This window comes from Embiotoca jacksoni, unplaced genomic scaffold (assembly GCF_022577435.1).
Source record: "Embiotoca jacksoni isolate LCO1_2020_lvr unplaced genomic scaffold, fEmbJac1.0.p SCAF_15, whole genome shotgun sequence".
Classification (NCBI taxonomy): domain Eukaryota; kingdom Metazoa; phylum Chordata; class Actinopteri; family Embiotocidae; genus Embiotoca; species Embiotoca jacksoni.
Window position 1 is genome coordinate 2872837 of NW_027185285.1, and position 23626 is coordinate 2896462.

The 23626-nt window shown below is 41.8% G+C and overlaps 1 protein-coding gene across 2 annotated transcripts; it reads right to left on the bottom strand.

The window, feature by feature from the left end:
* Positions 1 to 1465: 1465 nt before the first annotated feature.
* raver1 (ribonucleoprotein, PTB-binding 1) lies at positions 1466 to 20989 on the bottom strand. Of its 2 annotated transcripts, none has more exons than XM_069148839.1 (15): positions 20666 to 20989; positions 19513 to 19579; positions 17728 to 18200; positions 15871 to 16062; positions 15650 to 15770; positions 15471 to 15571; positions 14773 to 14854; positions 14256 to 14458; positions 14037 to 14118; positions 13743 to 13885; positions 13547 to 13618; positions 13288 to 13422; positions 13023 to 13088; positions 12760 to 12889; positions 1466 to 1845 (listed from the first exon to the last, which is right to left on the bottom strand). In XM_069148839.1, exons 1-15 carry the CDS (start codon positions 20987 to 20989, stop codon positions 1721 to 1723), a joined length of 2316 nt encoding a protein of 771 aa, XP_069004940.1. In that variant the 3' UTR covers positions 1466 to 1720. The 2 variants fall into 2 exon arrangements, with proteins under 2 accessions (XP_069004940.1, XP_069004941.1); XM_069148840.1 differs by lacking the exon at positions 1466 to 1845 and adding an exon at positions 15257 to 15328 and having other exon boundaries at positions 12395 to 12889; positions 14773 to 14851.
* Positions 20990 to 23626: the final 2637 nt, after the last annotated feature.

Below are 23626 nucleotides of genomic sequence, written 5' to 3' on the forward strand. Positions count from 1 at the left end.
AGCTGCAGCAGCTATAAATTCCTGAAATATTAACTAAAGAACTGTAATTTATTTGAACCATAGTCACTGCTTGAAGTGCAAATAAATAAATGCACGTCTGTGCTTCGGCCAATAGCAGAAAATCATCAAGCGTTTAATTTAGAATTTCTAAGATACCAGGAGATACTGCTGATGTTTACAACGTGAAGTTATTGAATTGAGGGTACAACCATTTCCGTTATAGAGGAGCAAGACCATGTCAAAAGGCTAAAATATGGGTGGTCTGTGTATGAAACGTAAGAAGGCTTTTAATTTGAAAGAAATACAGGAAGTCAGCATTTTGTTTACTAACAAAACCTCCAAAACCCTCTGGCTCCATTATACTCCCATTCAAAACAGTCAACTGCAGTCCTGAAATACAAAGTCAATAGATTTTTCCACAAGTGATTATGGTGTCATTTCTTAAAGTCATTCCTTCTGATTAGTGGTCTGGTGGTCCAGCCTGCATTTGGTTGGAAAGGATTTGACTTTTAAAGCTTTGTTGTATCATTGTCTAAGTTCATATTCTCTTTGTGCCCTTTTTGAGCCAGACCGACATTATTGTATTGTTTGGGTAAAGTTAATGAAAACTAGCTGTTGACAGGGAAAAGCAGACAGAGGAGAATGGAAACACATAGTGCATTCTGGGTAACATAGTTTATTTAGGGCCATTATGAATAAGTTGATGTAAGGAGGGCAGAAAAGAGTAACTGCAGCTTGTGACAAGTGACAGTGCGAAAGAAAACCTCACTGTACACAAAGAAGTCAAATGTAGAACTGCCTGTATTGTACCGGCCGACTTCAAGCACTGACTGTAGTTCAAAAATGAACAAAGGCAAACTACACAATGGACCACACTGGCTATCTTGAAATGCTTGTTTAAGATCAGTGAACAAAATTCAATAAATCAACAAGTAAAAATGAAATGAACAAACATTTACACAACAGAAATGTTTTTAAAAAGCCAGAACAAATTTAACTTCAAACAACTACCTAAGCCGTTCAATAAATTCACAAATCTAAGTCAGCCAAAGTGAGACAATGGTTTACCGTTCAACATTTTTTTACTCAAAGTAGCCTCACATTTCTAAGTGAATCAACAGTATTTTACAGTGTAGTGGCTTGAAATATAGTGCACCAGAGTAACTTTGACTAATTAAGGACAGACAATATGTTTACTGTAGTCATGTGTTTAATCCGAGTCTGAAATTGATTATACCTTCCAAGACTGGATGAAATTTTGATTGAGAATGAATCCTTCTAACACTTTCCAAAAATGCAGTCTGTTGTATTGTTTCTCTTGTTTTTGGATGTTAGTTTGACAGGATTTAGCCTCCAGTGAACCACAATGCTCGTCCTTGATTACAGATATCAAACACCTGAGTCAAAGTGTAAATGAGTTTCAGCTGTGGTCTACAATGTTTAGTTCAGTGGCAATTAGATCAGGCATCATTGGTTTATTTAGATTATGTCAACCTTTTACTGTGGTTTTGCAGCTGAATTTGAGTGTGTGTACACGTGAGGTCATGTTTCTTTACTGAATAACAGTTCCAGTTTAAAATGAATGGCAAAGCCCTCACATTTGCCTATTGCACAGGATGGAGCACCTGTCAAAATAAAAGTTCAGGTATTCAGTCACGACAGTGCTTTGCTTCCCAGATATTTCTTCTTGGTGGTGCAGGAAGAACTCCTCTGGCAGGGCTCATGATTGAGCTTCAGCCTCAGCTGACCTCCAGGTCTTATTCCCAAGATTCCCATAAAAAGATCTGGAGGAGGCTGCTGGGAAACAGGACATCTGGCCTGCTTTGCTTGTTGCCACTGGTGACCCTGACACAGATAAGAAGCTAAAAATTAGACAGACGGATGTTTCTGGATGTACCGCAAGCTTGTGAAAGTTGACGCTGCTCTTCTTTTCCTGCCAGTGCAGCCTGCAAGCTCTCAGGAGTGACGCTCTGAATGATGTAACTGGTGGTACTGACAACTATTAACTGGAACATCTCTGTACCAAAATGCACTCAAATGCTCAAAAAACATGTCTGGACATACAAGGGTACATCCAAAGTATTTTGGTTAAGACTTATGGGCATGCATCAAAAGTATGTTAACAGAATAAAAGAGACGTCTCTGCAGATGGTATTAACTTTGATAAAGCCACAGTGAGGGACTACATAGAGTCCTGTTGGCGGTCTATCCCTCCCACTGCTGCTTTCCTCCATGTGTGGCATGCTATCTAGCAAGGGAAAAAGCTGTATTGGATAAGTGGTGCCATTAAGAATTACCTAAACGTCCACTTTTTCCTTGGGGTTCCCTGAAAGCATTCCCTCGTTTCCCCTTAAAGGGGACGCCTCCACTCTGATAGATTGAAACGGAAGGGAAGGACGTGACCAGAAAAAAATGCAAGGCATGTCAGAAGATTTACTATAAACACAAATCAGCTTTTTAGTCTCCTTCTCCCTGAAAAGTCAAAGTATTTCCTATATTGTGGCATTAAAGCTACATCTGTCATAAATCTTCTGGTTTTTGGATAAACAAGTGCATGACCATAAAGAGACACTTGGTCTAAACCACTAAACCAACAATTTTGTTTTCTGTAATGAGCATTGCAGCCTCACAGAGCAATGAACACGGTTATAGACGTTTAGTCTGTTTTCTATCTATACTCTAATTACAGACTTTGGAAATAGATTGACACCCTGGGGAGTTGTTCTCCTCTTGTCCACAAGCTTTGTCTCTCTTAGCTTTTCTGCCTGTGTCGAACTTAAATCATGACTGAACTTGTGTTTCAGCACATGCAGGAAGGAAGAAAAACATGGTGCATTTTCTGTTTTCTGTGTTTGATGTGACGAAGTATTGCTTTGAGCTGCGATCTTAATCTTCAAACCAATATACAGCAGGTAAACAGACAGAACAGGGACACACAGTGGAAGAAATGAAACACAAACAATGCGGCGATTTGATGGTAAAGATTACAGACGTTAAGCTGTTGCAGATCATCTGATTGAAGTGACTGAAAAGTGTGCAGAGGTTCAAGAAACATTGTTTGAAAAGTAGCACATATAAATATTTTGTGTAAGTTGTAGGGGCGCATTCAATAGTAAACTCATATGTGAATGTGCAGCCTTTGTACCTGATTCTTGATTGTCATCCCTGAGTATTTCAGGACTGAATTATAATTTCATCTGATTGAGCCTGCACTGTCCTGGGAATGAACACACTTTGACACAGATTTAATTTATTTTTGAAAAATTGTGGTTGTAACATTAAAACTGGAGCTGAGCTGCAGAAACTTGGCTGATGAACCTACAGAAGGAAAGAAAAGAAAGAAGAAATCATTTTGTCTTTGTCTTTAAAGCCAGGGCAGGTCTAATTTTAGAAGTGTTTTCTCAGCTAAACAAAACACGCACAACCGAATTTGCTTCTTTACTTGTTGCATTTTTAAAATGGGTTAAATATTGAAGGCCGAACATGCAAGTTGGCTGAGGTTTTGGAGCTGCTTTTTGCAAATGTAATCTTTAGCGTCAGCGATATGGATGTCTGATGTGCAGGTCAAAAACATCCTAGATGGATAGTTTTGAGGAATATTTAAAGAAACGACAGCTTGCATGTTGAATACAGTCAGAAACCTTCACTGTGGATTTCCAGACAAAAGATGTCTGAGGTATGGAAGATGAAACCATTCAGACACATTTACAATTCATCAAGCTTAAAGATGAAAAATGTTTTACCTTGAGATAGGTGACAACTCTGAAAGCAGGATTTATATTTTTTCTTCAGACATCATACAGATCATACATGTCTGTCTGTAGCCTAGCTTTAAGTTTACATGCTCAGCTTTATGAGATCAAATGTGATTTTTCTTACTCTGCATCGCTGCAACAACACAATAAATCTGCAATTGAATTTCAACTCTGAATGAACACTATCTCCTCGGGCAGCTGCTCTAAAGTACATTCAATACCGTTTCCTTGAGAGAAAATTGTCAGTTGTAGTGTATGTCCTTAAAAATGAATAGGAAAAAAAAACGAGAAAGCTGGCTGTAACTGGATGCAGCAAGAACACTGTACGAGAAAATAGCTGTCTTTTCCTATTTGAAGCTGATCAAACAATAAATAAAAGGCTATTTTGGGCGGCGGAAAACTTCAGGAAGACACTAAAACAGCAACTCCAGACTGTTTATCCCAATCACAAATTAAGAGTATTGTTTCTAAGGCCTGAAGAAATTTGATGTGAATTTTCAGCTGAACTGCCCTGTCAGGAATTCCTCTCTGAAGAGCAATTTCAGCTCAATGAAACATATGATTCAGTTGCTTCATCGGAATGCAAATGAGCCCACAAAGACGAAGAAGTCCTTTGAAAAAATTGCTGCTTACTGAAAAAAATAAACTTGTTTTCATTTCATCTCGAAGACCTTGACCAAATATGAAAGAAAAATGTCCATATACGGTGCTGTTTGACCATTATTAATTCCTGGGCTTTTGGCCACATGACATTCTTCTGTACAAAACCCTGACCAAAACATTTTTTTCAATAACTAAATACCATGGTCATGAGTGACTGGTAATATTTTTCTGTGGCATGACAGCACATTTTTATTCAACTTCATCTGCAACAAATTTTAGCTAGTCCAGAAACATCTTTCGGAGCATATTTAATATGACGTATACTGTATAACTACTAATATTTGAATATATAATGGAATTAAAAGGAAAAGAAGTACCCCTTGATGGCATGAAAATGGGACTATGCCGAATCATTATCCATTTTTTTTTCATTACCCCCTGAATTTAAAAGAAAAAAATGTAATGAAGGGGGGGATGAAGTGGATGACTAAATGACCGCAGACCGCAGTGCAGACTGGACCGCTCCATTGTGGTGTGGAAAAAAAATAATTCCCCACAAGCTTGAGTCAGCTGCACACTTCATTTAGTGAGCATCTGATTTATTATGACCAACCTCGCCAAATGGCTTTCCATGTTATATATTCATATTGTGAGGAATAATTGAAATGCCAAGCAGTCTTACTTACTCAGTACATGTGGAAGAGATGGTTGTGCAGGCTGTGGAAAAGTACTGCCTGTAATGCCTTCTTCCTGTTTTGATTTTAACGTTGGTTAGAATATGTATACATGCAGAAATGACGTTAAACTGAACTTCAGGACAATTTCTCCACCACAGCTAAGGGCCAATTACAGCAGGCAAGAGAGCTCTGCATGTCCAGCAGAAAGACCATCATCAGCCTGTCTGGCCTCTGGGCCTCATGGAGTCTCCACATTGGGCATCAGGGAATGCTGGGAAATGTATCCGCTTTCAGCCAGAGGAGGGCCATGAAATATTAATCCATGCCCCTTTCCTGACGGTGAGTAATAGTCTGGCAGCTACTGTGTACGTGTGTGTCTGCATGTACGTGTCCAAGTTTTTGTTTTACACATATGTAGGATGAGGAAAACTAAATGGAAACGTGCTAGAATGTGGACGCACGTGAGGAAGCAAGAGAGGAGGAAATATAGGCTTGCTTGGATGTGGTTGAGCTGCCGTGACGTGTATTTCAGCAGGCTATCTGGTCATTTATATTAAGTGTTGAAAAGGATTCCTGAAATAACCTCCGATTGTCTTTTTCTTTGTCTGTGGAGGTGCAGCGGTGGAGGAGGACTGTCCTCCTACCCATTGCTGCATGCGTGTGTAAAGACTCGCGCTGATTCAAAGCTAATGTTGGAGTAAAGCTGCAGAAATCCTACAAACGTGAAAAAAACCAAAAAAAACCCACAATCATTCACAAGGCAAGACAAGAGTCTGCAATGTGTACACGAGCTGCAGCGCCAGCCAAGACCTTTCACCTCATTCTCACTTCCTGTTTTCCTCCAAAAACCAATGAGATCTCTCTGAAATGTGCATCCAGCTGAGGGCAGAGGAGGAAAAGGTTTAAACATGCATCCAGAAGGCGAGGCAGTGTTTTGACTTTAGTGACAAGCTGGGTACCAGTGAGACCTCAATAACTTAGATTTCAGAGCTACTAAGAACTTCTGCGAATGACATTGTGGAGCTGTAATGACACTTGATTCCCATCTCTAACTGCCAGGAAGACCATGTGGTTATACTTCAGTTCCACACATGTTCCTTAAATGCACTTTACAGTCATTAGTGTGAAATGTATTTTGTTAGAGCAGGAACAACTGTCGAAGAATGTGAATTATAGATAAAAAGAATTGTTTAACAATTGGCCAGAACAAGCCTTTAATGGCACCAGAAGACATCCATTTATTCATTATCTGCTGTCAGTCTTTGTATCAAAAGGTCAGTTTAGCAGGTTACAATATCACATTATTTCAAATATCACATTATGCCTTTAAGTGCTGTTTTTGAATTAGGAAAATATAAATAAATGTATGTATTCTTGCTGTTGCACTGGGTATTTTTTTTTTATATTGACAGCATAGCAACATGCAGAGTTAAATGGAAAAATACAAATTTATTAGATCAAAAATAAAGACAGCGGTGGTCTGAGATACGGCATTCTCGCAATACCTTGAAATGTCATCATGAAAATTTTCGAGACTTAATGGCAGCACAAGAATAAGAGGAATGAAAACTGTGCTTCAAGATAAAAGTGTAGCCCATTAATGTCGAGGAGGACAATATGGGGCAGTGCATATGAGTCAATAAATAAGGAGGACGAGATACTTCTTGAAGAAATTAGATTTTTTTTTTTTTTTCTGAGTGATGGAAAGACTGCTTAAAAAACAGTTTAAATCAGGTTTCTTGTAAAGTCACAGCCAATGTTTGAATTAAAGTCTGAAGTATCTCGAGCCCCAAAAAATAAGACCCACTATACGTTAAAAAAAAAAAAAAGAAAGAAAGAAAGAATAAAGCAATTTGTTTTGGAAAATCTTTTTTTTTTTTTTTTCCAAATCTAATGTGTTGTTACGCGACAATAGCACTGCACTGGGAACATTGCTTTTATTGTCTATAACCAGACGTGGTTATCTAATTTTGTGGTGCCACAGTGATATACAGTTACACAGAGGATCGAGTGGGAAAAGATGAAAATGAAGAGTGTAACAATACTCAAGCTTATTTCAGAGGGGATAAAGGTTCGTGGTCGGGCTTGGGAATTTAAATCCCTGCTATACGATAATCTTGTTTGGGTGTATAATCAGGGGTTACCGTTCAAACTGAGTAGCTTTCCTCCCCTGTGAACCAAGGAAAAAGGCAGACGAGTAGCTTTCTCCTGGTCTGCCGATATGTTCTTCTGTTTTATAGACTGTTTGTCAGAGGGGGGGGGGGGAGTGGGTTGTTTTCTATGACTAATCCTGCTATAAACAGCTCTTGTGACATACCCTATTTGGTTACACTTTGTTGCCGGTGTGCTGAAATAAAGCGGAAATAATCATTGCACATGTTAATTTTGTGTGTGCGTGTTTTACATGTCGATTACAAGCATATACGAGGTGCATATTAAAGATACACTCATTTCAATTCATCGCGCGTTGGCGATAAAGCCACTACATTTTCAGTGTTGCAGCGCACATAAAAGCACGGGAAATCAAACTTTTCCTTTATTTTCACGCTTGTAATTTGCGATAAATGATGCTGCACTGATCTGTCTTCAGAGCTCTGCCTCCTTCCTCTCTGTATTTGGGGAAGAAAAAAAAAAAAAAAAAAAAAAAAAAAAAAAATCGCAGGTTTCAGCAGCATTCACCAGCAACTGTGCAGGGTAACTGTGTGGGTGGAAATATGAAAGGCAGAAATCTAAATGTGTCTGACACAGCGTCCACCAAGCCTCGGTGGATCCCCCTGAGAACTCTGGGTAGACTGGCTGCAGGTATGAGAAACGCAATTTAGGGGTGCCAGAAGCATTATGGATAAATATTACAGAAATAAACCCAGTGGCTGGAAAAAAACACATTAATAATGCCAGTCGGTCTGAAAAAAAACCCCCAAAAAAACGCATCGTTCCCTCGCAATGTTCTCATTTTCATTGTCCTTTTCAGACTGATGGTGAAAACAGGAATATTTCTCCCTCAGACTTATTTCTTAAGTGACCTGCCATGACAGAGCTGAACATAAATTACCCCCCCCCCTCTCTTCCTCTGTCAGAAATGTCATAAACAATATGATGTTAAATAAAAGGAGCTTTATAACCAGTTGTGTTTTTGCCCGTCAGGGGAAAGCTCCATCAGCAGCTCTGCTCCTCCAGGCTCAGTGGGACCACAAGAATACGAGCTAATCAAAACCTTTCATCTTGACGGCTGCTGAGAGGACGGGGAATACCTCTTGCCCCTTCGCACCTCAGTCTGAAGGGTGAGTTACTTCAACGCAAAAGGCTCAGAACCGCCACGCATCCAATCATCCGGGCGGATGTTAAGCTCTTTCTGCCTGTTAAGATCGCTATTGACCTGCCATCACTCTCGGAGTATGCTGAAAATAGCGGGCCAGTAACAACATGACTGACATTTCAAGTCAGTTCTTTGTCTTTTTTTATTTTTTTTTTATTTATGTTTTTTTTTTTATTTTTTTTTTTTAATTAAATCTGAATGTCATCAGGTTGTCTAATCAGAGTGGAATTGATTTTGGTCGTTATTTATTTTCAGGAACCTGTCATCAGCCATTATGTCTGATAACCGAGTTAGTTGTTAAACAATTATCCATCCAGGGAGCACAAATTATCCTCTTGGCAGCAACCTGCTTAACATTCATACAGGGCACATTCACAGCAATACAGCACCGATAGAGCCTATTAGAAACCCCCCCCCCCCCCGACATCTGCCCGATAACATGTTGTAGATGACGTACACGGCAAAAGAGCAAAAACGCCTCAGCAGCAGGCAGGTTTGGTTATCAATTATTAAGCACTGTGTAGCTACATCACACAGCTGTTTGAAGTCATAAGCCTTTTTTTTTTTTTCCTCCATATTGGGCAAAGAAAGAAGAGATTTTACAGAGAGGTTTACATCCAGGAGCTTTATTAGCAGCAGATTTGGTGCAAGTACTTCATACTTTCTGTCTGGCACATCTGTTCCTCAAAATCTCTGTCTGCAAGTGTGCAGAAGCACCAACTTAGTTACGATTAATGAACCAATAAAGCAAAACATCAACGGGCTGTGCGTGCAAGCATTGTTGATTGAGAGGAGGAACTTCTGGTTCATTACTTCCATATTACCATAATAAGGCTAAACTAGAATTACCGCCTCGCGGTTGTATGCCTCCGCTAACCACTCAAGTTGTAGCTTCACATCCATATCTGTCCAAAAGATGTTGTGCAAAGAAGCTGCAAATTCAAAAAAAAAAAAATGCAGATGATTCACACACAACTTCAATCCTGACCGCACAGAAGAGCCATAAAATCACCTCAGTTTCTGAGCACCCAGGAGTGTCAATAACTCTCCATCTGACATAAATGTGAAATATGTTCACAATCTCCTCTTCTGTTCTTCCGTTATGGTGTTGAATCACGGCCAGAAAAGTGTTTCTGCAGAACATGATGTCACAGTAATGACCTTTTGGATATATTCTCATCAGTTCACCTTTGAGTCAAAGCGAATGTTGAGATATGCCATTCACAAGAACAGCAGGTCATACTGACCTTGACCTCTGACCTGTGAACACCAAACTCTGTTCACTTAATCCTCGAGTCCAAGTGGATACTTGTGCCAAACTTTAAATAAATTCCCTCCTGGCATTCCTGAAGTATCACACTTACGGGTAGGACAGTCACCTTGACATTTGATCCCTGAAAGGATGTCTTCCGAGTGCTGATTTTTTTGGTGGTCAAAAGGGTCAGAGGTCACTGTGACCCCATGTTAATCCCATCTGGCTGTCCAATATCGTGAATGCGGTATCTCAGGAATGCCTCGAGGGGAATCTCTTCCAATGTGACACAAACATTAAATCAGACAGAAGGCTAAACCAACTGGACTTTGAGGGTCAAAGGTCAAATATCTCTGACCACACAAATCATGTTTGTGGCCATGACTCAAGAATTCATACGCTAATTATCGCAGCATGTCACACAAATGTCTAATGGGATAACATGATGCATTGATGATATTTTATATCCAAAAAGGTCAACTTCACTACAGCATCAAAACGTTGTACAAAAACTCTATTCACCATAACAGACGGGGAAATCTTATAATCTGTAGCTTCTTTGCAGCAACATCTATATTTGTAGCATTATCTACTGTCAAACAGCTTTATTGGCCAAACACGTGAACACCTAATGAAGCCTCCAGTCTTCACCGCATATATTACGAGTCCGTTCTTGACGAACACGGATGTAAACTTCAACTGGACTGGTTCGGAAAGGCAGGACAATAAAAAAAAAAAAAAAAATTGTGCTATAAACACTAATTCTTAATTTTTAAGTGCAGATTGGGTCAATGAAATGAATGCGTCGACACTTGTTGACAAACATATAAACGGAAAAATAAGCAAATGCCTTTTTTTTTTCTTCTTTTTTTGCATCCTGCAATCAAGTTTTCTGGGTTTTAAAGTCCAATTAAACAAATCTTTTAAAAGTTACCATCATAACTAAAAATCAAAAGAACAAAATGAGTGTTGAATGTATCTTGAAGTCGTGGCAAAACGTTTGCAACGTTCCGTGTCAGAATCAAGATTTTTTTTTTTTTTTTTTTTTAATTAAAATGTTTCAAATACAAATATCAACCAGTCTCCATCTTGACTATTTGAAAAATGAGTTGCGAAAAAACAAGATGAGTTTAAATAACATTTACTTGTGCACATCACACGCGCACGCACGCACACGCACACACACACACAGAAACAATCATGGTGGTACAGATGAGAGGGTAGCAGTTAAATTCGAATCAATCAAAATGAATGATGCGCATACAGTACAGCTGCATCTCTTGGTCCATACACAACATGAGAAATCTGCTGTGGTGCCACATCAGCTGTCAAACATACAGGAAAAAACAACAACAAAACAACAACAACAACACAATGAGCAGCAAATATCATTCAAAACATCAGACCAGAGGCAGGTATGATTTAAGAAAACAAAAGTTTTTGACTCGGAAGGAAAAAAAAACACAAAAAAAACCAACAACCTGATCAAGCTTTAACTATTTACACAGCAAATAACACATAAATGGTAAATGTAGATGGAAGCCAACACAGGGCAGGATGATGTCACGGAAAACACCGTTAAGGCTCAAGTGTAGCTGCATTTCCTAGCAGAAGTCAGAGGTAATGGGTTTTCACAATCAAACTGTCAACCAGATAATTATTCAAAAAAAAAAAAAAAAAAAAAAAGAGAAATACAAGGACAGTCATGTCACTGACCAATCACCTGCCACTTGCTTCCATTAGCTTCTCCGCAGACAGACTTAACTCCCACCATTACTGAAAAACTTTGAACACAGGCTGCGTCGATCATTCCAGCTGCCATGCACTTTTCTAAAAAAATAAAAATAAAAAAAAATAAAAAAAGACTAATGCAACCAAGTGCCGAACCTCTCGCCGAGGTGCGATCGCAAACGTCCCCGGTATTCACCCATCTGCTGGCAGCTCGAGTGATGGCACGCAGCGCCCGTCCACCGCCCCACCCACCCAGCTCGACCGTCGAGGTGTGGTAAAGACATTCAAAATACAACTTGGCAAAACAGAACTGACATCAACACAGAAATGATTCAACTCCTGGACATATTGAGTGAAGAGGAGACTTGAAATGGCATCTTATGACAGGCGAGATAGATTAGGATCGTGACCTGTGCCCTCCGAGTGCATCACTCGACAACCAGTGACTCCGGGAACAGGCTGGAGGGTGTGGATCCCAAAGGGGGGAGAAAAAAAAAAAAAAAAAAAAAAAGACAAACGACGTGGAAAAGTTAAGGCTCCAGAAAAATATCCCAGAATGGTAAGAAGCTTCACCTCATTAACACATAAGCAGGTACACACAACTATCATTGGTGGATGGAAAGCTGCATGTTAACCACTGAGGAAAAAACACCTGAATCCAGATATAGTTATACAGCAAAATACACAACCCTGTGGTGTGAAGGGGAAAACGAACAAGTTCACAACACAAGAACACCATCTTGTTAAACAAACTAAATCATTTTTTTTACACGGCATTAGGAAGGCCGTTTTAAAAAGTGGAGCCCTTGAAGTAAAGCTTGTTTTTGTACTACGCGAGTCCCTTTGCCTGCAATTGCGGACAACATCACTTCAGTGAGATGTCAACAACTAGAAAAAGCAGCCTATAAGCTGCCATTGAAAACTGGCCAAACTATCTGTAGATCTGCTGACACACCACACTCAACAAAGGAATAATATTTAAAAAAAAAAAAAAAAAAAAGTTTTTTGTTTTGTTTTAAAGAAAAGACTTCATTTCCTATTTAACCATTTTTTTCCTCACTGTACAAGTTTTAACAGGAAATTAAAAAGCAAATAAATAAAAAAAAGAAGTAAAAACTGAATTTACAAATACGGTAAAAATCATACACACACACACACACACACACACACACACACGCACACAAAAGAAAAGAAAAAAACAACCACCAAAAACTCCCATGGAGTGACACTACTGTCCAGACAGCAACAGGCTGCACTACTGGGCGCCCTCCAGGGGTCACCCACAGGAGTACACGGGAGACAAATCCAAAATACCACCATGCTGTAAAGTTCTCTGGAGGAGATGCCGCCATGTCCTGGCTGTCGAATGGCTACTCGAATGGCTACAGCAAGAGGCATTCAGCTGTATTCAGAATATACGCTTACGCTTCAGGTAGGAGTCTGCGTAGTGACCGCCGAGGCCTTGGGAGTGCTGGCCCACGTAGCCACCTTCAGGGCTCGGCTCCGGAGATGGAATCAGCCGGGAGAACACGCGCTTGTGGCTACCGATGGGTGTCTGCAATCGCCACAAAAGAGAAATAAATTAGGACTTGAAGATGGTTGGTTTAGAGAGAGAGGAAAAAAAAAAAAAGAAGTGTATGAAATGAAGTTTAGACACCAAAGAAAACAAGAAAAGTCTCTTAAATTACCTTCATAACATTCCCCAGGCCTGGGGGGTAGTTGGCAGTGTGGCTCACAGGAGGCATCCCCACAGCCTGAGGACAAACATGCAACTCTGAGTGACCCAAGACTGCTTCTGCACAGGCACTTGCAGCAGACCATTAAATATTGAACATTGGCTTATCCTTGGAACCTAACCCTCCGCTTTTGATCTCTTCCAGTGCTGCTACCTTGATGTTCTTGCACTGACAATTAAATCGATAATCCTAATCAATCCAAAAGCTTGAGGCTTACCCTGTTGAGCTGGGTGGTAGGGAGGCTCCCGTTAATGGAGCCCTCAGGCCCCGAGCTGAAGTACGAGGACAGGGGGGGGCTGGAAGGGTAACTGTAATGGGAAAACCTCTCGCTGTAGTCGAGGTCACGAGAGAGCTGCGGGGACAGACGTGTTCACAAACTGCGTTACCTCGGACTGGGAGTCGCTTTTTGTATTTTTTTGATAGTTGATGGTCCAGAAGAAAATCAGCCGGTGGCTGAATGTTACTGTTAATGTTACCTGCTGACCAAATCCAGCCAACGCCCCAGAATCAAGGTTCTCCTGCTGTTCATATAAGTGGACCAGGGGATCCTGAGGGGAAACACCATATGGGTAATCAGAATCCATCACATCTTATTTCCTACTAAATGAGCGGTCAGGTACTATATCTTAAATTCAACGAGCAAAGCAGTAACTAGTAGAATTGGGAGGTTACCTGGTGCCGAGGAGGATACTCAGGGCTGTAGGAGTCCTGGTAACGGAGGCTGTAGTTTGGTTGTATGCTCTGGTGTGTGTGCTGGTTGGATACATTACTCAGTGTAGGTCTCTTCCTATAAGGGTGGGGCCTGCAGCTTCCTCCTGGAGAACAGGGAGGACCGACAGATATTATAGGTGCTAGATATATTTACCTTAACATCTGAGTTGATGCGGCAAACAAGAACAGACTGTAAAGTAGGACAAACTGAACCACACTGTGCAAAAAAAAATTAAAAATAAAAATACACCTCACCTGAGGGGAACACATTGTTGACATTGAGGAAGCCACTCTGAGGAAGGTTCCCATCTTTTGGAGGATCTCCAAGTATTGATACCTGTCAGGTAGGGGAAAAAAAGAAGAAGAAGAAAAAAAATAAATAAATAAAAATAAAAAAAGTAAACATTTTTCTCCTCCCCCTCAGCAAAAAAAACCTGATATGAATATCTGAAGGCATATTACTCAGGAACTCACCCCTTGTGCTGTGAGGCCATCTGCCCCCATCATGCCACCCATCAGGGGCATGGAGATGCCCTGTAGGGTGGGAGAGGAAGTCTGGGAGAAGGTGCACGCTGATGTGGGCGACTCCTGCTCCCTCGCCAAGGCTCTGCCGAGTGGCATTGGCTTCAGTGGGGGCAGAGGATCAGTCTGGAGACCCAGCCCTGGGACTACGCCACCTATCGCAATTAAAGGCATTATCGCGGATTACAAATATAACACAAATTTGCAGATGACATGGGGCTTTTTCTTGAACTTACAAGTAAAAACATGCTGAACCATGTACGTTCATGAGCATTTTAGAGCTTTGTAAATGTACTCCATAATAGTAAGCCTCATCTAGCGGCAACATTTTATGACCAACAGTGTGAAGCGTGGGAAGCTTGATGATTGACAGGCAAAGGTGGGATATGGATGTTTATCATCGGAAGCGAAGCGGAAAACATGCAATTTGTGGCTCAAGGAGCGTCGGCTGGAGCCGACGGATGCAAACCTTGGGGTAGGTCTCCGAGCAGATGGACTCCCTGCTGGACAGGCAGAGCAGCCAGAGGATTCTCCGCAATCAGTCCAGCCTGCTGGGCAAAGGAGAGAGAGGCAGCAGAGGTCAGTGTCGCAAGAGGGTCACGCAGCCGGGCGACTTCACTCCAGCCGCGATCGGAGCCACACGAGCAGACTTAATGAGCACCGAGGTCTACTCACCGCATCTGAAATCATGTCCTGGGCATTTACAGTTTTGGCACACAATGGAGGAGTACACCGACTGCACAAGACTCGGCACCACTCAAAAGAACACCACACGCACAAAAATCTCACGCTTTCGTTGCGGGCGCTTACCCACCGAGGCAACGCAAGTTTTCTATCACCAGTCACGTAAAAAAAGACCAGAATCCATCTAGCTTCACCGCCACCGCGCACACACACACACACACACACACATATACACTGATAGCCAAACACAAAACCACATTATCACTCACACAAGACACTAGAGGGTTTTCTTTACTATGCAGCACCTGAGCCCACAGAAGATGATTTCCCAGAAAGGCTTGCTAATGGTGAAGAAGGACAGAACAGAGTGGGGGGGTGAAAGTCAACATGGGTGGCAGAGGATGAATGAGGAAGGATCAAAAACAAGGCTGAAGGAACAGCAAGCGGGAGCACATCAGAGCCGAGGCTGAGAGGGGGTGGTACCTGCTGGGCCTTGGCCTGGTTCTGAAGGAGCAGCTGGAGCAGGGCGGCGGACAGAGCGGGGTTGGCCAGCAGCGGCATGGCGGGGGCTGCCCCCAGGAGGCCTGCACGGAGACAACATCAGGATCCACAGCACCGGGATGAATTTGAGAAGTAAACCGTTTAATCAAGAGCCCCCTCACCTTGTTTGTGTCCCTGTGACAGTGGGTTGAGCAGCATCTTGAGGGTGGCGGGGTTATTGAGGCCTGTAAGTATCTGCATGGCTGTGGGATCGGGGAGGAGACCCTTACCTCTGTTTACAGCCTTGAAAAGGAGGACCCACAAGACAAGGATTCAGCACAACAGACAAACCAAGTGGTGACTTTCGAAATTTGAAGACGGTGTCTTGGTTTTACGTTAATACCATGGTTTGCGCAGCGATCAGAGCAGCCAACATGCTTCTTCCCGGAGGGCCCGGGGCACAGAAGGACACCCTGATGTGTGTCCCGCCCAGCAGCTTGCCATCTGTGAGTCGCTGTGCCTCCTCAGCCATATCTGCAGTGGCAAACTCCAGCACTGCAAAACGCCGGAAACTTCCATCCTGTCCCTGAGCCAACTAGAGAGAAATAAACACCGGCGTTCCAATTTAACAGACATAATGTGCCAAAAATCAGCTGCCAATAAATACAATATATACAAAGTGCAGACTAGAGGGACTGTTTTTTTTGTGTTTTTTTTGCACCCTCAATGTTCAGCACATATTTTGGTGCAATATCTAAAAGACATTTTATTTGAAAATGTCCTGTAAAACCCTTAAAATGTACGAGAATGAAGGTTTGTCTCGATTATTAATTTTAGTTGACAATTAATTGTCATGCATATAATAGCGATTAACAACTTGATTGTCTTTTTCTGTTCATTTTATGTCACCATTATAGTCTAAGCCTAATCATAGAGTAATAATACACTTTATGAAGAAGAAGAGTTTAATCCTCGATGTTTAAGTCAATACATGTTTATAGAAATGTGGTCAATTGAATATTGGAAGTTAGGTGCTTCGAGATAACCAATCGGTGGCATTAATTCTTCAATCCTGTGCCATTAAATCAAAGCAAAAAAGGGGACGTAATACGATGACATCATTAAAAGGAGCGACGGTCAAACCTTAAATGGTGGAAAATGACGTGGAAACAGCGATGGATTATGAAATTTCTCATGAAATGATTATGTAATAATTGCGACAGGCCTTTCAAACTTCATTAAAAAGTTTGTGAATTGATAACATTGCGACTACCTTTCCAGGTGGCCAGTTTTGCAGCGTCGCCAGCCTCTCTCGTGTATCAGCCTCGTATTAAAGAATAACATTGACCAGAGAACCGTTTTTAGAATTTAAAACAATCCACCGTTAATTCGAGACTCACTTGGGGTTTGGCAAACCACCTACTGCATTTAATTCACGTCATTGACGTTCCAGAACAAGTCTGAAAACTCTGTAAAATCCAAACAGATAAATACTCTTCTTCTGACTGTATAGCTTTAAAATTTCCTTTTGAAGGACATCTACTCACCATCTGGATGTGACCGCGTGATTTATTACCACCAGATTTCACAACACCAAACAAACCAGTTGTATCTTGTTTAAACTAGCACACACACAAACACAAACAAAACTGTTTCCCTTAAATTATCACACAGTCCTTAATCATCACGGCAAGCCAAAAAAACAACAACCTGGAACAAGCAGAAAAGAACGACTGTGCGAGTCGTGCTAAAAAGACACCCCTCTCTCTCATTCCAGAAAAGCCTGCTGAATGACACCACCTGGGGGAGTCAGGTGGTCATCGCCATAGAAACCAGCATTTGCTATTGCTATAGAAACTTTGAGTGGCCACATGAAAACTGGGGCAAGGGTGAAAGGTACTGAAAGATCAAATGGGGAACACGGTTTCACAAAAGCGACTCCTACTGCCTGCGCCGCGTCCCTAAAAATCCACCCCGACACCTTCAGGCTTTGTTTTACAACTTTCTGAACCACATGGCAAGCACTTAACTGTCACTGAGCTCCAAAAGCTCTCAACGGTTTTGTTAATGTGGCCTCGCACTGCATAAATCAACAGTAGCTACACAAAGGAACCACCAGAAAATATAACTGGGGAAGCCAAGTGCGAGGTTACAGTCATTATTCCAGGTTTAAAATACAATCGAGATGATGCATTCTTCCGAAATCGGTGATTTGTCAAGAAGCGGCGCGCTTGCGTGTTTGTGTAAAGTAAATTCGAACCTGGCAGAAGACTGGGGTATGGGTGTCAGCCAGGGCATGGGTCCGGAGGTCTTGGGCTGTCAGCAGGCTCGGGGGCAAGCGGTCCACGCACAGGCACTTGGAGTGAAGCAGCGGGTACGTCAGGGATCCCACCTCGGTCCAGTGGACGTACAGCATGCGGGAACCCAGCTGCTTCCCCAAGAGCTCCGACTTGGCCCTGGCCGCCGAGTCCTTCTTCATGTACTCCACAAAGCCGTAGCCCTTGGAATGTCCCGTGGCGGCGCTGTAAACCAGGAAGCAGCGCTCCAGGTTACCGAAGGGTCGCACCAGCTCCTCAAACTGCTGCTGGGTGAAGGCACGGGGCAAGTTGGCGATGCACAGCAGGGCGTCCGTCGGCTGCAGCTGCACAGAGATCTCCCGGTCTCGCAGAGCATGCTGGTGGAACTCTTTGATGGCACACTGCGCCTGTTCCCCGTTGAGCAGTGTCACAAATGCTGAGAGTGACGGGGGGGACGGGAGACGGGACGGGGGGGGACAGAGGTGGGAGAAGAGAGAGAAACACAAACTTTGAGGTAAAGCCAGGGAGTCTGCATTACAACAAAGATCCATTTTGATCCTCAGCAGGTCTCGAGCAGCAAACTTCGAGTTTGACAGCGTTTCTCCTTTTGCGGGTATGATGAAAGGCGACGCTGGTGGCACAATGTCAGCACACGCCTTTTTATGCCAGTGAAGCTTTACCCTTACTGAAACTGCAATGGTTGTTATAGTAACTGACAGGAGTCAAAGGCATTTCATCGGCCCTGAGCATCACTGATGGCATTAAGTCACATCTACACCTGTACAAGTTTTAATATCACTCGCTGTCCATCAATGTGACAGACTGTTGTTACAGTATGGACAAGTATACTGGAGCCCCGAAGTGCGTTGCTCCATGTCAAGCCAACATCCTGTTTACCATGTTTTTAAAGCGAAGCAGTTGGGCTAGAAATGTTTATTTGCAGTTAGGGTTTGACAGCCACAATTTTTTTTTTTTTTTATTTTTTTTTTTTTTAAAGTTGTTACTCTTTTTTTTTCTCTCTCTCTCTCTCTCTCTCTCTAAATCAGCCGAGATGTTGTGTGAAAAAAAATAAAAATAAAATAAAAGCCCATAAATTCCATTGGTTTTCTGCCACAACAGCTTGGTAGATACCAGGCGTACCCTGAATTTACCATGTGGCTCATACAATTTTATGGCCTATTATTATCAGCCACTTTCTAGTGAAAGATTGCTGGGCCGTTTCACATGCCATATTCCAAGCCCACGTTTAGTTTCATTTGTTGTAACGTAAATTCAAAGGCAAGTTAATCTTTTACGCACTGAACCTTCGAGCAAAACAAGTAATTATCTTGGATTAAGATCACCGAGCGGCATACGGTTGTATATACACAAGGAAACGGATGGTCTTGCTTCACTTGAACCGATAACAGTGTGATGGGACACCGTGACAAGCGAGTTCCACCATTTGTCAACAAAACGGATCAGTAACTGCACGACTGTCAAAACGCAGCAGCACACTGCACATCTGAACAAAGTCTTTACTGAAGGTGCAAATTTAAATGTTATGCTAAATATGTCCGCTTCAGAAACATTTTGTCCCTTTTGTCGCCTTTATTTAACATATTCTAATAAAAAAAATTGTGAGGTTTATAAAGATGGCTGTGGCCATCATTTTTATTTTATTTTTTTTGCCTTTAAAAATGAACCGAGATATATTGCCAAAAGCAGATACGAATGTCTTAACGCGACGGACAAGCAGTTGGACCAACCTGTGCCCTTGTATTTGTCCACAAAGCAGTACTTCAAGTCATAGCTGCCCAACAGCTCATGGACCTCCTGCAAATAAGAAGAGACAATAATCACACCCAGTTATTTCAATTTAGATGCATAAAACATGCAGCAGAGGAAGATTGCCTAATTGCAGATTTTTGGCGATTGACTCATTCATGTCCACCAGGAAACTAGCGCCAAGTGCACCTGTGGTGGAGGTGGAGGAGGTGGTGGTGGAGGTGACAAGAGGTGAACAACTCATTGTTGTAGGAGAAATTGTTCTGCTGCTGCTTTTGCCCATTCACAAACGAATGGCGATGCTGTCTAGCATTTTCTGAAACGTTTTTTTGTGTCCACCACGCCTTCCACCTTTTGTTATATTGCAACTCACATCTCGAAATCCACCCCCCCCCCCCCCACACACACACACACACTATCCTGCCCCCCCCCCTCCCTCCCTCCCTGTGTGAACAATGGTACCGCCCGCAGGCCCACCGCTCCCCACGAGTCAGGCACGTTCCAAAAAAAGTGTAGCATCATGAGTAAAAAAAAAAAAAAAAAGAAAGAAAAATCACAGGCAGGCTGATACAAGCAACACGCCAGCTTTAACAACAGATGGGCTGATTGGAAAAAAAAAAAAAAAAAGCAACTATGCACCTGTAACCCCCGTCCCAGGTCGGAATCACCAGCAGATAAAATAAAATTAAAAATTAAAAAAAACTAAGCATTGTCAAAAGTTAGTGAATTGTTTTCCCAACAAAAGCGCCGGACTTGGCAGCTCGTGCGGGCCACGGATGACCATTATTGACAGTTATCTGACCACCTGGCAAGCTAACGCCAAGTCGTGTTTATTTAACCAACAACCAAACCAATGGATCGATGTCAACTCGTTTGAGGGAGGAGGAGGGGGGGGGGGGGTCACCGGTGAACTTCGTGTTGACTTTTAAACCAGTTGCGGGTGTTATAAATCAAAACATCAAGCAAAAGTTTAAAAAAAAAAAAAAAAAAAAAAAAGGCTAGCAGGCTAACATTGGTAGCATGGCAGGAGCTAGGCTAACATTAGCCAACGGGCTCCTGTCAATCAATCAATCAATCAATCAATCAAATCAGCGAACAATTAAACTCGTAGCGAGCGAGAAGATTTACTCATACCTGGTTGCTAACGTCGGAGGGTAGATTTTTTATGATAATCTTTCTACGGTTGTAAAACTCCCGGCGAGTTCTCTCCAGGCGGCTCTCGACCTCTTCAGGGTCCAGGGATGACAAGTCCTCGTCGAACCTCCGCTGACACTCGCGTCCCGGTGTTGCGTCCTCTACGCCGGGTCCGAGTTCGGGATGCCGGCGATCTCCGGGCATCCAGTTTTCTTGATCCTTAGCGAGGTCGTAATCTTCTTTCGGTGGACGAGAGGCGAAACTAGGCCCGGTGTCTGTGCTTTCATCTCTGGCTGCTGGGCTAACAGACGCGGCGTCCGCCATCACTCGGTTTGGTGGAAGTTTTGTCGGTCTGGGAACTCCGGCCGATTTGAGCAGTTTAAACAATACACACATGGCCCCAGCGCCGCTTCTGATTGGACGAGAGAAGGACGCATTCTCCATGACTACGACGTAACGGAGGTTGGGGGCGGGGCCACGCGTGTCCCCGTATTATACATATATACACACATATATATATATAATTTTTCAATTATTCTCAAATATGTTTGAGTGTTAAATCTCAAAACTAATAGGTAGGTAGGTAGGTAGGTATATACTTTATTAATCCCCGAGGGGAAATTAAAAAAAAAAAAAAAAAAAAGAAAATTCCCCTCGGGGGATTAATAAAGTATATACCTACCTACCTACCTTGATTTAACACTCAAACATATTATTCTCAAATATGTTTGAGTGTTAAATCTCAAAACTAATCTGTGGAACTGGTTATAAGTCGTTTTTTTTTTTTTTAAAACCGTTTTTATAATATATTTCCTAACAGAACGGTTCTGCATTTCTAGGCTGGGTCAGATTCAACGATTTGGACTACAAAGATGTTTATACTTTTATTATTGTTATCATACTTTTAACAGTCCAGGATAACATCAGGAGAAATGAATGATTAATAGGGTTAGAACATAACTGGCATATCTTTTAATAAAATAATAAAAAAGCCTTTATAATAACCAACAATAAAAAAAAAAAACACTTATAAATAAGCTTCCAGTCACATACATAGTTTTACTCCTTTTGTTTAGATTAATGTTTTTTTTTTTTATCATTAGTTTAAGATATTTGTTATTTTACTTAAATATGTGCTATTGTTTTTTCTGGATAGGTAAGGTATAGGTATAGGTAAGACCTTTTATTTCTCAAAGTCCCATGGTAAGTGTGTTTTGTATTATTTTGTAGTTGTTTTTGTTTTTATGATACGATACATTGAATAATTAAATGTAGAATTTGTCACCCATTCGTTCATATTTTCTTCTCTGAATAAAAAGGCTATATCCCAAATCCCTGCTTGCTTCTTTGTATGTATAATGACAGGACTGGATGTTGTACATGTTTACATACTTCTTCTGTCGATCCATAGCTTTGATGGACAGAAATGGATGCAGGTTTTTGTTTAGGTAGTTGAAGAGTCTTCTCCAATATGAAAGATAACACAAGACAGGAAATTAGATGAGTGTTACTGTAAAATGTAGAGTTATAGAAGCTCTCAACTAGAATGTAAGAGTGTGTGTCATCTGATAGGACAGTATAGTCAGCACAGTTATCAAATGATACAGAGAAACTGTTCTATGTAGCCATGGAGAATGTCTGTCCCTTCACGGGAAGGAAAGGAAGGTCCAATATCAAGTCCAGAAGTCATCACTTGGTGGACCACAAGTTTTACTCTAAGATTATGTCAGAGCAATAATGTTGAAAACTGCTTGTCGTCTTTTCAGTCAGTTTTATGTTTCCAGTCTACAACAGCGTCATGATATGCATTCAGTGACTCTGCGGTTGGTGGCATCACCCTGAACTGTCTCTTAGTACTGGACATACCCAGTGGTACATTCCTCATACTGTATTAGCTTATTGTCCTGGCAGCACTCTCCTTTGAACACAGGTGAGAGCTTGCAGCAGCTCCCTCATTGATGAATGTGGTTGGAAATCCGCTGAATCTGCTGTCAGAAGGGTCTGTTATATGTGTGGGTAATTGGGCTGATCCTATATCCGCACAGTTCTACATGTTAAGCTGTACATAACAATAAATCAGTCAAATGTCAAAAGAGGAGTACTATATGTTTGTCGCTCTGCAGCAAGACCGTAGGGGCATAACTGCCAAGAATTGGCCAGGTGTGGCACCCTCAGTGGTACAGCATGTTTTCATTTCCACAAGCTGGACACACATGCTCTCCCACCTTCAGCAGTCAGGCGTGCGGACTGTCACCTAATTAGTCTAGAACACAGGCTTTTAGAAGATAATTCCCTGAGTCAGTGACCTACTTCCTTTCATTATTCTGCTTCAGTAAGCAGCTTTTATGCGGCAGAGATATACAGTGGGTACGGAAAGTATTCAGACCCTTTAAATTTTTCACTCTTTGTTTCATTGCAGCCATTTTCTAAAATCAAAAAAGTTCATTTTATTTCTCATTAATGTACACTCAGCACCCCATCTTGACAGAAAAGTAGAAATTTGTGCAAATTTATTAAAAAAGAAAAACTGAAATATCACATGGTCATAAGTATTCAGACCCTTTGCTCAGTATTGAGTAGAAGCACCCTTTTGAGCTAGTACAGCCACGAGTCTTCTTGGGAATGATGCAACAAGCTTTTCACACCTGGATTTGGGGATCCTCTGCCATTCTTCCTTGCAGATCCTCTCCAGTTCTGTCAGGTTGGATGGTGAACGTTGGTGGACAGCCATTTTCAGGTCTCTCCAGAGATGCTCAATTGGGTTTAGGTCGGGGCTCTGGCTGGGCCAGTCAAGAATGGTCACAGAGTTGTTCCGAAGCCACTCCTTTGTTATTTTAGCTGTGTGCTTAAGGTCATTGTCTTGTTAGAAGGTGAACCTTCGGCCCAGTCTGAGGTCCAGAGCACTCTGGAAGAGGTTTTCTTCCAGGATATCTCTGTACTTGGCTGCATTCATCTTTCCTT